We start from the raw sequence: 13,076 nt of genomic DNA, 5'->3' as shown, positions 1-13,076 counted from the left end.
AAAAATAGTAAGTCATATTTAGTTGCACAACCAATATACAGTAACCTCTACCTATTAATATTAAAATCTTTTTATATTCTCAGCGGGTCGAACGCGAGCTCGACGTCGTACGAGTTGACGGTGGGGGCGGGAGCGGGAGCGGGACCGGGAGCGTGCGACGACATGGCCGGAGCGGGAGCGGTTCTCAGCTTACAACCACACGCGCCCCACAACCCACCACCAGATCCACGGAAGAGGAAGAACCAGCAATAGTTAGTATTAATATCAACATTAATCAGTATAGTTCACGAGGCACGAGCTGAGCACAGCAGTGCCATGACAGGCTTCCCTCACGAAGTTCCTCGTAGAATTTGTTGACGGCAAAAAAACAATGAAAAGCGTTTACAAAAACGTGACTCTGTATTATATAATCGTGTAAAATTACCAAAATACACAACGAACAGCACAATTATGTTTAGTTATTGCGAGCATGCGAAATACATGTAACAGAAGCTTCTGTAGCAATCTACGATCCAGGAATGCTGATTTTAAAATTTCAATTACTATACTAATTGTTAAGTTCCCACTCGCTCCATTAGTTGGTAGACGATGCAACGCTCGGTGCATGGCTGTGGAATCGGAAGATGCGAGAAAGTTGTGTGATTTAATAATGAGAGTATTTATATTTTAATCATAAAAAAAAACTTACTCACCATTTGTAATGATCAATGAGGATAAAGAATGCCCGGGAAGTTCTATTGCGAGATATATGTAGAATATATTTTTAAGGATTGTCGTTAACCAAATAGCAGGGTTAGTTTATCGCGTTGTGCTTCGCTGGGTATGCGAATATTTTACAAGTAAGTTTACCAACTTGGCGGTCTAGCAAGTTAAGTAAACGGGCTCAGTTGCAGTTCGGATGGTTACGGGCTGGTTTGCGAGGTACCGATGTCTGGACATGCCGCTGTCGTGCCGCAGATCGCGACTACCAACAGGAAACGGAAACCGTCATCCTAGTGAGTACACTCCATTAATTATGAACACTACTGAATATACCTTAGTACGAGTTCACATCCTTTAACTGAACACGGACCGTTTGAAGGTTTTCCATCCATTGAGATCAAAGCGAACGGTTCAAAGTTTAATTGTAAAGTTCAGTTCAGCAACTTCAATCATGTATTAAACAAAGTAATTCTAAATTTTTTCTATGAATTCCGTCGCCTCTTCCATGTCAATATGTCTCTGTTATTATATAGCTGGTCGCTTTACATGGCCTCCGGGGAAACAACGTCCACTGTTGACTTGTGTCCGGTTAATTGCTCGTTAGCGATCGGATTTGTAGATCGCGGTAGACATTCGCAATGATGTATTCATTGTGCCCCTAATAACATTAATTTAACCACAGCTTACCTTATGACACAACTCCGTGTCCATACGGCTGGAGGTGGTGACATTTCAACAGGCACAGAGCTATCTTTTTGTCATACGTTTTAAGAATTAGTTACGTGAGATTTTCAAAGTAATTTACACACTCGAATGTTACCGAAACGGAGGGTCTTTAACAACTAAAGTTAACTTTTAAAAGGTTTCACGTAACAATAACCGCAATTAAAGCACCCGGTCAAACGTTACGTCTAATACTTACAAATTGAATTTGAAAGAAAGATGTTACACTTTGAAGACTTTTATAACGAAAATAACAAAAATTTATGAATCTTTCGCAAGTCTATTTTTATAATAAATTAATTTATATTTAAAAAAAATAATAATAATTTATTCTCTTGTACAAATAAAAGTACAACTCGTTACTATTCTCATCCTAGTTACTACAATGTTACCTCTATTAAATTAAATTAAAATATATAAATAATTTTCTTCTAATATCAGTTTTATATATATTTTAAATGTCTCTATCAAAACATATTAATTGCTATCCACGAAGCGGCTGGCGATTGTTCCCAAGGGCGTTGTGCGCCAATTAAAGTGCTCGGACGCGATCTTGAAGAGCAACACAAGTAATCTCTAACTATTAAATAACATTGGATACTATTTTGATATTAACTACATAATACTCTAAACTTGACCTTCCGATTGGCGACAGGTTACATAACAAATAAACTTAATAACAATGACAAAAATATATGCTAATAAATGCTATTTCCCGTTTGCAACCTGTCTGTAGAGATATATATTTTTTATTACAATTCGTAAAAACATTACAGCGGCACGGCCAGCGCTTATGACGATGACGGCTCCGAAGACACGCGCTCGAGAAGCACCGTACCGGATAAGAGGTAGCCATATAACACAATACATATAGCGCAGCAAATAACATCCACGCGTACACTGACGGAACCACATAATATTTTGTTTATTTAAAGGCAGAACCACAGCGAGATCGAGAAACGGCGCCGCGACAAAATGAATACTTACATATCAGAGTTGAGCTCCATGGTGCCCATGTGCGGTGCCATGGCTAGGAAGCTGGATAAGCTGACGGTCTTACGCATGGCGGTGCAGCATCTGCGCTCGGTGAGGGGAGCCCTGTCGGCCGGCCCGCTGACGGTCAGGCCGCGCCCAGCCTTCCTGTCAGAGACGGAACTGAACGCGTTGGTACTCCAAGCTGCCAGGGATTGCTTCCTGATGGTTGTCGGCTGCGATCGAGGCCGTCTCCTCTACGTTTCCGCTTCCGTCTCAAGAATGCTGAACTATGATCAGGTGCGATAAAAAACCTTCTTCTATCATCTTCAATCCAAACAGCCCACCATAGAACGTGATATGATTTTAGCGAATATATTTTTTAGCTGCTCGGCGAATTGTTACTCATTGTTGCGTTTCTTGCGTGATGAATTACAGTGCTTAATTCCTGTCACTAATTTATAACGAGATGTCTCTTATTCAAAGTGTTCTTATTTCGCAGTCGGAGCTGATAGGTCAGAGCCTTTTCGATATGCTGCATCCAAAAGACGTCGGCAAGGTGAAGGAGCAGCTCTCATCATCCGACCTCAGTCCGCGAGAAAGACTAATCGATGCTAAAAGTGAGAACAGCTCTTATTGCAATTTCAAATAATCGAAATTAAATTTCTTGCATTTTATTCCGAAAGTGTGGCTTTTCTGACTCTATGTCTTCATCATGCTACCCGCCAGCCATGCTGCCGTTGAAGCCGGATGTCGTTGCCGATGCGTCTCGACTGTGTCCGGGAGCACGGCGCTCGTTCTTCTGCCGCATCAAGTGCCGTACTGAGCCTAGCCAGGCCAGCCAGAGCAGCCAGTCTAGCCAGGCCTGCCAGCCGTGCACAAACACCCAGCCCAGCGAGGTCAAGGAGGAGGAGCCCAACTCCAAGATGAAGAAAAAACAGGCGCATGAGAAGAAATACTGCGTTGTTCAATGCACAGGTTAGCGCGGAACAAGGAAGTTAGTTAACACTTCTTTCATATATAAGATATAACAACACATGCGTTCTACTGACCTGGTCTACTGGTATATTGACGGGGATAAGAACATAATAGACGAATTTGCATAGCAAATGAAACACAGTATGCTGGAGGTTGAAAGTTCTAAACTAGTTCGTGCCGATGATTTATTACAGGGTACCTGAAGTCCTGGGCCCCGGCTGAGATGTCTGACGGTTGCTGCACGGACGCCGGGTCTGAAGAAGAATCCTGTAATCTGTCGTGTCTGGTGGCTGTGGGGAGGGCACTGGCTGATCTCGCCCAGCATCCCGACTCCGCCCCACAAACGAGATACCTTCAGTACATCTCCAGACACGCCCCCGATGGGAAATTCCTGTTCGTTGATCAGAGGTCCGTCGGTTACATTACTGTCAAAGAAATCTCCGCAAAACTTATCGTTTCTTGGATTTACTTTCACTTATTGTCTAATCCTCGGGTACAAGATTCTTCAGAAGTGTCTGATGGTCTTGTTTTTTGTCACCTACCGCCAAGGGATGTTCAGTTTATTAGTTTTTTTGTTCCGTAAAGATTCTATAAATATCAAACGCCTAAATGTCATATAGTAAATAAAATAAAACAAAAAAAAATCACGATTATATACAAGGAATAAATATCTGATCTTTAAATCCTCCAGGGTAACTATAGCTCTCGGCTTTCTGCCTCAAGAGCTTCTGGGCACGAGCATGTACGAGTATATTTTGGCCCCGGAATTGGGCTCCGTGGCTAGGATCCACAAAGCGGCGTTACTGAGACGCGACTCCCTCAGGACCCCTCCCTACTGTTTCAGGAAAAAAGACGGCACATACGTCAGAATACAGACCCATTTCAAACCCTTCAAGTAAGTTCTTGATACACATCTATGTAATAAAATCCATAACTTGTTAGCTTCGAATTTTACTCTACTCTATATCAGTTAAAGTTTAACGAAAATTCGTTCATCTCAATCGGTGATTTCTATTTAAGGAAATAAACTCGTGCTATAGGAAGCATGCCTGAACTCGCACGTCGCACTAAATATTTTAGAAAACACACTACAAAGAGCTAATATACAGATATTTTAATGGTTTTATTTCTGAGGCTTACCAAAACTGCTGAAATTAATGCAATCAAAAACACATCTCTTTGCAATTCCCAGAACATATTATTTCGGATTTTATAGGAAGAGGCATTTAATCTTATTATCCGGTGACTTTTTCCGTCGCCGAATGCCATTAAAAACGTTAAGATGCATTTTCAGGAATCCGTGGACCAAGGATGTAGAAAGCCTTGTCGCCAACAACACCGTGGTGGTAGGGAACAGGGTCCAACCACCGCCGGAGGATTGCTCCCAATATGACATTTACAAAATAAGTACGTAATACACACGCACATACACACATAAATACGCACACACACACACACACACACATGTACGTACCTACAATAGCTTCTTCATAAACAATACAGTAATTTTAAATCCTATGTATTATTCCAGATGACATGGATCGACCCCTGTCAGAAGCTGACGTTGAGATGCAGAGACTGATAGACTCCCAAGTTGAGTCCCACAAGATCGGCTCTACCATCGCTGAAGAAGCTCTGAGGAGGTCCTCCTCCGATTTCTCAGATCTGACTTCCGACCTGCTCCAAGACGCCGTCTTCAGTCAACAGGTACAGATATTTATCATGTAAAACGCATCTTTATTGTCAATTGCGAAGTGCAATTTCTAATGTTGGTCCTTAATGTTCCCAGTCGTCGCTCGTGGACAATATCCTCGGCGGGGAGGTGAACTACTCCAACCAGGTTCGCAACAACGTCCCTCTGAGCGCTGCCGGCGGCAGTTCGCCATCACCGGAAGCCGAGCTGCCGCTCAGCCCCTTACCAGTGTCTCCTCCCCTCCCCCCTCTCGGATTAGACGGCAATGGTGAGGCTGCCATGGCCGTCATCATGAGCCTGCTAGAAGCCGACGCTGGCCTTGGAGGACCGGTCAATATCTCTGGACTCCCATGGCCCCTACCTTAGATGTCTTCGGATTGGTCTCGTGCACCGTCAATCGCCATTCCGTTACTTGTGTAGTTCCAGTACGTGGTTTGATGTGTCAAATTGTCTCTTCCGTCTCTTCCCGTCATTGAATAGTTACCAAATATTTCTTTGATGTTTTTTATTATACAATATTTCGACCAATATATTTCTATATAGACGTGTAAAACTCTCGACTGAAGCGACTTCTCTGTCCATCGTGATTTATTTCTATTAGGACGTTTACAAAAATTATACACTTATCTATATTATACACTCATATACTTCTGTGTGCCGGATGTCTTTGGTGATCCGCGGATCGTCTCGTCCGACCAGGACCCGGAATGTACTAGCGAGGTAGAAGTGAACGGATCATTTAATTCATGTTGGAAATATATGACCATCGTAACATGACACCTCACAATATTCCTCTTACATTCCGGCACATTATTTATATCGGTGAGAAGGGTAGACAGAGCCAATGGGCGAAGCTTTAAATTCATATATTTAATATATCCCGACATTTAATTGTACATTATACTTTACCCGCGGTTCCGCTCGCACAGTACCGCCATCTATCGACTGTCGCGTGCTCTGTTGCTAAGTAAAAGGATATCGGTGTTTATATTTTCAATGTGGACTGTAGCTGAATACATGTATGGTAAATTGATTCACAATGATTTTGATATGAATGTCTTTTACAGCATGATCTATTGAAATCTTCGTAGCACGTAATTATCGTCGTCTGTTCTATCAAATAAATAGTATGTGGCTCGTAGTTAGTGTTATCAGGTGGCCATTTATTTTAACTCTAGTTGAAACGTGCAATCTATGTATGTATAATAAAATTAATACAATGTCTATTTCTACAGTTCATGTACCGCGAGTATCGTTTAGATTTGTTTTGTAAATATTATAGGTATGGGTTAGTTAATTTTTAAATCACTATTAAAATCAGACCTGTCGAGTTACTGGGCCAAGTTAAACAAACGTACAACCGAATAGTGATGTGACTCACTCGGATATCGATAGCACAGTAACGTGGCATCTGATTAGTATAACATATACGTGATCGTTTTATTATTTCAAACATTCTGTTACAAAACGCTCGAGTTACAATTCTATGTTGTTGATTGAAGTTTTTTTTATTTGTTTAAGTTTAATTTTTTTTAATTATATAATAGTGTTCAAAACTTGCACATCTTTTATTTCGCCCTGCATCTAACACAACTAGCATCGACTCGCAACTTCGCCTGCTATTTGACAGCTCAGCAACAAACACGACAATGTAAGGTATAAAATAAAAGCCTTTGGAACCCTTATCTAGTGTATTCAACATTCTGATCTATATAATCGCAGTAAACATCTGCATAGCACAAATAACTCAAAAGGAAAGGTACAAAAACAGTGGCTCGGCATATATTGATACCGAGCCCAATGTACCATTGTTACATCGCTAGTATTAAATAAGCTCCTGAAATATAAAAAAATTCACACATTTCAAAGATGCATAAGAAATGTAGACATTAGCTCTGAAAATACGGTTTCCGCTTCCGTGTGATACGTCATACACATAGTTTAAATCACAACACCCGAAGCGCACTACATGTTTCATCACCAAATCTATTTTAGGTTATTTTATGTTATTTCCGTGGTTCTATTAAATACAGCGATATAAAACATGGCCAGTCAATTATTCCATCGAGTCCCCGTATCTGTTTGTGGGTGTTGACGGGGCTTTCGGTCTGGTCACCGATGGCACAATCGCTGGATCCATTCTGGAAACAATTGTAACATTTTAGACTATTTTAATATATTTGTTCCAACGTTAGTTGTACTTGAGACTCACTTGTATGGGTCTTGGCGGGTTTCAGAATATTCCATTCGGTTTTTACGTCTCAGCTCATCGTAGGACAGGGTCGGTTGAGACGGAGCACTCCCAGGAGTTTGAGGAAATGGACCTGTTTTCAAGCAGTCCACTTTATATGTTTGTGATATTAGAACTTAGTATGGAGTTTGTAACACAAGTTAACTATGTAAGATAAGAATTTCTTTAATTACATGAAAATTACTGTCAGAAATCAAATAAATTTTTTGATATATGAAAAACCCTGCTACTGAGTTACATATCTTAATCTATAGCTCAGCTATAACAGCTATAAGAAATCATTAGCTCATAATATTGTTATTAATAAATTACCAGAATCTGAACTAGGATTGTAAGGGTCATCACTGAAAAGCGGCCGATCAGTGTCCAGATCCAACGAATTTCCTGGACCTGCATCCGAGTAGATATCGTCAGAAGTCGCACCAAACATGGCCGGAGAATTCCTTGGAGCCAGTGATGTGTTAGGGCTGTGGAACAGAAATGTCTTTGAATTTAACATTTTGTTACCGATACTTATTGAGAATGATCAAAATAATGTCTATAGATTACTGTCTTATAAACTTATATAACCTAACCTACCCTCTCCCTTCTTTTTTCTCCCTAAGCAATTGTCCAATATAGCTGCCTGGAAGTGCCATCAACTTTTCCGCACATGCTCGTTGGTATGACAGTTTTCCTACAAAGTAGCCAACAATCACTGCAAATGCCACCTTCGGAGCTGCTCCAAACCTCGGGTTGGGTTTCAAGTAACCTGTGTGGAATATTTAGTTATTACAATACCATTATTTCTGTTTGTTACTTGTTAATTACCAACAACTGACAATTGTTCTTAATAGTATACTTTGGTCATTGACACATAGTTCAAATATACTATTAAAGATATTGTAAGGCTTGAAACCTATGAGTAAAGGTACAAAAATCGGCAATTTACCATTTGCATAATTGTTATAAAGGTATTCAATGATGAGATGGCAGATACACAGAAAATCTTCGAGACACCACCTTCCACACAATTCAATATTGAAACGATTAATATAATAGTCATATTTTAAAATTATTTTGATACTGACCATTTTGCACACCGTAATATGTGCCCAAACCGAGAAGTGTGCCAAATGGTAAGGAGCGTTGATAAAAGCTTTCGGTATTACATTCCTGAAGCACGCGCAGCTCGTCTTGAGTGAACCTGTGCTGCGCCTGTAGGAGATCCGACCACAAGTTATAAAAGGATTTACCGTTTTCCTTCAATTCTCACGAACCCATTCTTACCGGTGAAATTCGAGCCGCAGGGCTACCATCTTCGTAACCATATAAATTTGGGTCATTCATATTTTTTTCTATAATTAATAGTTTATCTGATTTCTGGGATAAAACTTATGGTTTTAAATAATTATATCTCAGATCTGATCGCCGGGGAAAAGACGTCAATGTAATATTCGCAATATTGATTTTGACATAGATTACAGTTACAGCCGTCATCCGTAAGTCAAAGTCAAATTGAAAATCTGATAAAGTACATACAGCAACAGACTTAAATTAGTGAAACTTTTAATAATCTGGTAAATATTTTAAAGTTTGTTGAATAATTCATTAATTTCTATGTATCCTTTGGATTATTACTTGTCATAATAGAATTATTTTAAACATGAACTTTTATTAAATCGCCTTCAACTTTTTCATCCTTCTATCATGCATAAAGCATAACAGCCAATTAAGGGGTAGGGGTAAAGTAACCGGAGTGTGTTATCCATCAATGGCATTTTGTATCACCATGCCATTTATATTATTCTTTCGTACGCAATTCTCCACAACATAAGAGTTTTTCATTCATATTTATTTTACCTCTTTACATATTATGTCTGACATAAAACTATTTTATTCATTATATTATTAGTATTCTAATATGTAAATGATCATTAAAAATTATAGTGTCTCGTCAACTAATTATTCCCCATTATCAAAATTATTTTCTGATTATAAATAAACCATTACAACCGTCACAGCAAGTTGTATAATAATTTCATAATCTTTTTCAGATAATTCCTATGACCGAAAATAATCCCATATGTGTTATTTAAATCAAACTACTCTTTGATTAGTAAGTACAATAAAACGACATTAGTATTAAATTCCAAGAGTTTGTCTTCGCAGAAAATAGAGATTTTTTCCCGTTTATCGTATTTTTCACATAGGTCATACTTTCTTAAATCTTGTTAAATTTTTTTTCACTCCAGTGGTGTACACTATTCTACATTATATACATTTCGGCAAACGATCGGTTGGATTATTCTTATTTGGACCATGTTCTAGAGTCCTTCTCTCATATTCTTGTAAAATTTAATTATTTATTCGCTTGTCCATCTATTTAAAATATTTTCTATTAAATAACCAGTTTAGGAATTATCGATTATCTAACTCCATTATAAGTATCTGCCAGGCTCTGATACATTTCCAATTGTGTATTGATAAAGAACTAACATTTCGTGAGAGCGGATATCATAATGATTAACAAATCGTTTATAATCATAGTTTAATGTCAAAGATTTCATTCGTGTAACGCTACTATGCATTGACAAACTTTTTCAAAACTTAATAGAAAATAATAAATAAACAAATGTATCAAAATATATAAATTCGGTTACGAAAGACACTATTTCTTTTTCTTTGGGTCACTATCATTTTGTTTCTCTATATAATATTGACGCATAACATTGCCGAGATGGCTGTCACTTGGTAGACGACGAAGTTTTTTATCACACTCCATCAGATACGAAATTCTTCCGTAGTAATGACCGAGGATGGCTGCCAGCATAACTTTTGGGAACGCACCGAAATGTGGATTGGACTTCAGAACCCCTAAAAACACATTCACAGAAGTAAGAATTACATTAACGTCAACATATATTCTGAATTAATTTACATCATGCAATGTGAGTACGTCAGGATAGTTCTTACTTCCATGAACTTGCATGGTGAACTGCTATCTGGTACTCACCGTTTTTCACGCAGGCGTAGGTGGTAGCTGCGAAAACCGAACTGAAAGGCACACAACGCTGGTAGAAACTCTCTCTGTCGCATTCTTCGAGCGCCTTAATCTCGTCTGGGCTGAACTCGTAATAGCGCTGAAATTTTGTAGATACATATTTATATCTAAATCGGCATATGACTAATAAAAGCCGTTGACATTGCTGTTATCGGTACCAGAGGATGTGTTACGTTCCTCGCCTCTGGACAGGTCCACTTTGATTCCGGCTTGTCACAGCTCTCCTCCTTCTCATTTTTAGTTTTGTCGCTCATAACGGATCACATCATTTCATTTTAAGCTTAAGAAAGGGTTATGTTAGTTATCGTAAATTAAATAAATCATTTTAAATTTTGCACAAATGACATTGTGAGACGTTTAAAATCTTAAATTCAGCCAGATCTTTAAAAAAACAATTCAACTCGGAAGAAGTCTTATTGCAAAGTATCATTATTTTTCCTTTTGTAAAAACTGAAATGGGTATTTTTTTAAATTTCACTTTCTAATACAATTTTAAGAAATAGGCCGGAAGTCTAGATATAAAAACGCATGTAGTCACTGGCAATTAAAAATAGTAATGAAAAGGTTGGATATCAACATGGCCGATAGTGTTATGAAATAAGTTATTGATGTCAAATTCGTAGTCACTACATTTAATAATGCCGATATTTTGTATATGGCACGTTCATATTCCCGTTTTATCTTAGGAATACGTTCAAAGCGACAGCATGCGTTTGGTTGTGGTGCTTCTGGTACGTATATTGGCAGTGCGGGGTGGGGTTGGCGACGGTTACAGTGATTACTCTGCACCAGGGCTGCCTCATTATAACATGGAGTATGGCAGCCGGGGGGCGGCACCCATTGACGAGTATCCTGACCGATCGCCTGATGCTTCCGTACTTCTAGACTACAAATACGAAGAAGACTCACGCGGTTTGTTTCATTAAATGTTGCTACCGGTATTATTGTGTCTGTTTACATATTTTATTGACATTTCTTTCTTCTTCTTAGATGCGGTCAAAACGTATCCAGGTAAACACGCTGATGATGATGTATGGCAAAAACCGAAAGGAAAAGGGCGAAGATCAAATAAAATCAGTCATGCTAATGAAGAGGAAATAGACGCTAGTGAAGACTTAGTTCCTATATATAAATCAAACCGTCGTTTCATAAAACATCGAACTCGTATAAAAGATGCTGAAACAGAAAAACCTAGTAGAAGACTCGTCCATCACCCTAGAAGAAGTGATGACATTGAAGATTTAGACGATAGAGATGATTTTGAATTAAGTAAAAGGCATCCACATGAAGGTAATATAGATTCTGATAGATTTGCAATCAGACATACAACAATGAGAGTCCCTAGAAGAAAGCCGCGAGACAGAACAATAAAACAAGTGCCAGAACAACGTTTGCACGCTGACAGTGATGAAGATATTTCAAAAATTAAAAGAGTCGATGATGCTGACAACATAGAAAACATTATCAAAAATCATCCCCTTAAAGATTTAGTAAAGAATAAAGTAAACTCCAAGGCCTACCCGGACTATGAGGACTACGAGAATATGGATATAAAAAGAATCAACAAATTAAAGAACAGACTGCCGGAATTGTTTCGCAGAACGAAAGGTAAATATTTTCTTATTTATTCCTACGACTATAATATAAGTTTAGGTTTAAAGCTACCAACCTATTGATATTCCAAAGTTACGTTACTTTTCTGATGGGATTTTTATTTTAGACGCATTTGTATTTCAAATCATGTAAAAACCTCGTGGTTATTAAATTCAATCTGTTATAAATTTGGTGATTATCTCTAAATGTCAAGGACTAATAGAAGATTTGTGTGTGCCCAGCAAGTGAACCGGAGCCAGCTAGCACCCGGAGATTGCAGGAATTTTATTACCGTCGCGTTTTCCCATCTGAAGAGGCAGAAACGTCAACTGTAACAGCGAAACCAGTAACTGATACGACAGAAACACCTACCTCTTCCGTGGTTCTAACCACGCAAATAACAAATACAACTCAGACGGTTCCATCCATTCAAAGCACAGAGAAGCTCAACTCAAACCTATCACTTGCGGAGCAATCTAGATTGTCCATACTAAAGAAAGCTCAAAGGAAGGAGAGTTCCAAAAACAAGACAACAACTAAACCACCCGTGCTATTGCAAGTGACGAACAAGTTGCAAACGGTGGTGATGGTCGAACGCATCCATCAGGAACCTGTACTTCGGGCACGCCAGATTTTCGAGGATTCACCAGAGAGAATACAAAGGGCCAAAGAATTGATGCGGCGCAAACTTTTAGCTGGTGCCCGCAACATCCACGAACTGACAGACAATTGGGATGAAATGATCTGTGATTACATAGACGTGTCTCTACTTGATAGTAAAACAAACGATTTCTGTTACTCTTCCTGTTTAATACTGTTAAGTGTGATATTTAACTGTGTAATAACATTAACTTATTAATAAAACCAATGCGTAATTTCCCGGAAGATGTGTTTTAATGACAAATTAAAAGTAATGTACTAATAATTGAACAACTAAAAATGGGTACAAGGAAACAATAAAAACAAATCAGTGAGCAACACTTCCATGACGAGAAATGGTTTTAGCACATACACATAAGTTGATGATAAATAAAATAATTTCTGAAAATCGTTATGATACATTCATAGGCATATATTTACTACTTATTCCTTAGGGAAAGTGAAAATTATAACTTAAAAAG

At 38.6% G+C, this 13,076-nt stretch overlaps 3 protein-coding genes across 7 annotated transcripts in view; 2 read left to right on the top strand and 1 right to left on the bottom strand.

The window, feature by feature from the left end:
• LOC116778126 (protein cycle) overlaps positions 1-6,624 on the top strand; it is a 32,323-nt gene extending 25,699 nt beyond the window's left edge. For 3 of the 4 annotated variants that reach the window (XM_061526055.1, XM_061526056.1, XM_061526053.1), the window contains 11 exons: positions 84-251; positions 888-995; positions 2,202-2,273; positions 2,361-2,697; positions 2,900-3,017; positions 3,127-3,375; positions 3,570-3,783; positions 4,067-4,270; positions 4,670-4,782; positions 4,907-5,082; positions 5,165-6,624. In XM_061526055.1, coding sequence (XP_061382039.1) covers positions 84-251; positions 888-995; positions 2,202-2,273; positions 2,361-2,697; positions 2,900-3,017; positions 3,127-3,375; positions 3,570-3,783; positions 4,067-4,270; positions 4,670-4,782; positions 4,907-5,082; positions 5,165-5,434 — 2,029 coding nt within the window. In that variant the 3' untranslated portion in view covers positions 5,435-6,624. The remainder of the gene's footprint in view (positions 1-83; positions 252-887; positions 996-2,201; positions 2,274-2,360; positions 2,698-2,899; positions 3,018-3,126; positions 3,376-3,569; positions 3,784-4,066; positions 4,271-4,669; positions 4,783-4,906; positions 5,083-5,164) is intronic. The other variant, XM_061526054.1, reaches the window with a different exon arrangement.
• Positions 6,625-6,740: 116 nt separating this feature from the next.
• Positions 6,741-10,771, bottom strand: LOC116778127 (OCIA domain-containing protein 1). Of its 2 annotated transcripts, none has more exons than XM_032672019.2 (6): positions 10,521-10,771; positions 10,315-10,441; positions 7,899-8,070; positions 7,632-7,786; positions 7,281-7,392; positions 6,741-7,209 (listed from the first exon to the last, which is right to left on the bottom strand). In XM_032672019.2, the coding sequence occupies exons 1-6, from the start codon at positions 10,614-10,616 to the stop codon at positions 7,125-7,127; spliced, it is 747 nt and encodes a 248-aa protein (XP_032527910.1). In that variant the 5' UTR covers positions 10,617-10,771; the 3' UTR covers positions 6,741-7,124. The 2 variants fall into 2 exon arrangements, with proteins under 2 accessions (XP_032527910.1, XP_032527911.1); XM_032672020.2 differs by lacking the exons at positions 10,315-10,441; positions 10,521-10,771 and adding exons at positions 8,390-8,516; positions 8,589-8,765.
• A 150-nt stretch (positions 10,772-10,921) lies between these two features.
• Positions 10,922-12,837, top strand: LOC116777978 (uncharacterized). Its single transcript, XM_061526057.1, has 3 exons — positions 10,922-11,274; positions 11,353-11,970; positions 12,198-12,837. Exons 1-3 carry the CDS (start codon positions 11,070-11,072, stop codon positions 12,812-12,814), a joined length of 1,440 nt encoding a protein of 479 aa, XP_061382041.1. The 5' UTR covers positions 10,922-11,069; the 3' UTR covers positions 12,815-12,837.
• Positions 12,838-13,076: the final 239 nt, after the last annotated feature.

The sequence above is a fragment of the Danaus plexippus genome, chromosome Z, assembly GCF_018135715.1.
Source record: "Danaus plexippus chromosome Z, MEX_DaPlex, whole genome shotgun sequence".
In the NCBI taxonomy this organism is placed as follows: domain Eukaryota; kingdom Metazoa; phylum Arthropoda; class Insecta; order Lepidoptera; family Nymphalidae; genus Danaus; species Danaus plexippus.
Note: the sequence above shows the minus strand (reverse complement) of the source record. Positions and strands in the feature narration are given on the sequence as shown.

What these genes read in the sequence shown, in the direction of transcription:
- LOC116778127 (XM_032672019.2), bottom strand. Translation starts at nt 10,616, where the DNA reads ATGAGCGACAAAACTAAAAATGAGAAGGAGGAGAGCTGTGACAAGCCG. An exon ending in GGAACGTAACACATCCTCTG is followed by an intron (nt 10,442 to 10,520) that starts GTACCGATAACA and finishes ACAAAATTTCAG; the next exon opens with CGCTATTACGAGTTCAGCCC. An exon ending in CTACGCCTGCGTGAAAAACG is followed by an intron (nt 8,071 to 10,314) that starts GTGAGTACCAGA and finishes TATTCCACACAG; the next exon opens with GTTACTTGAAACCCAACCCG.
- LOC116777978 (XM_061526057.1), top strand. Translation starts at nt 11,070, where the DNA reads ATGCGTTTGGTTGTGGTGCTTCTGGTACGTATATTGGCAGTGCGGGGT. An exon ending in ATACGAAGAAGACTCACGCG is followed by an intron (nt 11,275 to 11,352) that starts GTTTGTTTCATT and finishes TCTTCTTCTTAG; the next exon opens with ATGCGGTCAAAACGTATCCA. An exon ending in ATTGTTTCGCAGAACGAAAG is followed by an intron (nt 11,971 to 12,197) that starts GTAAATATTTTC and finishes GTGTGTGCCCAG; the next exon opens with CAAGTGAACCGGAGCCAGCT.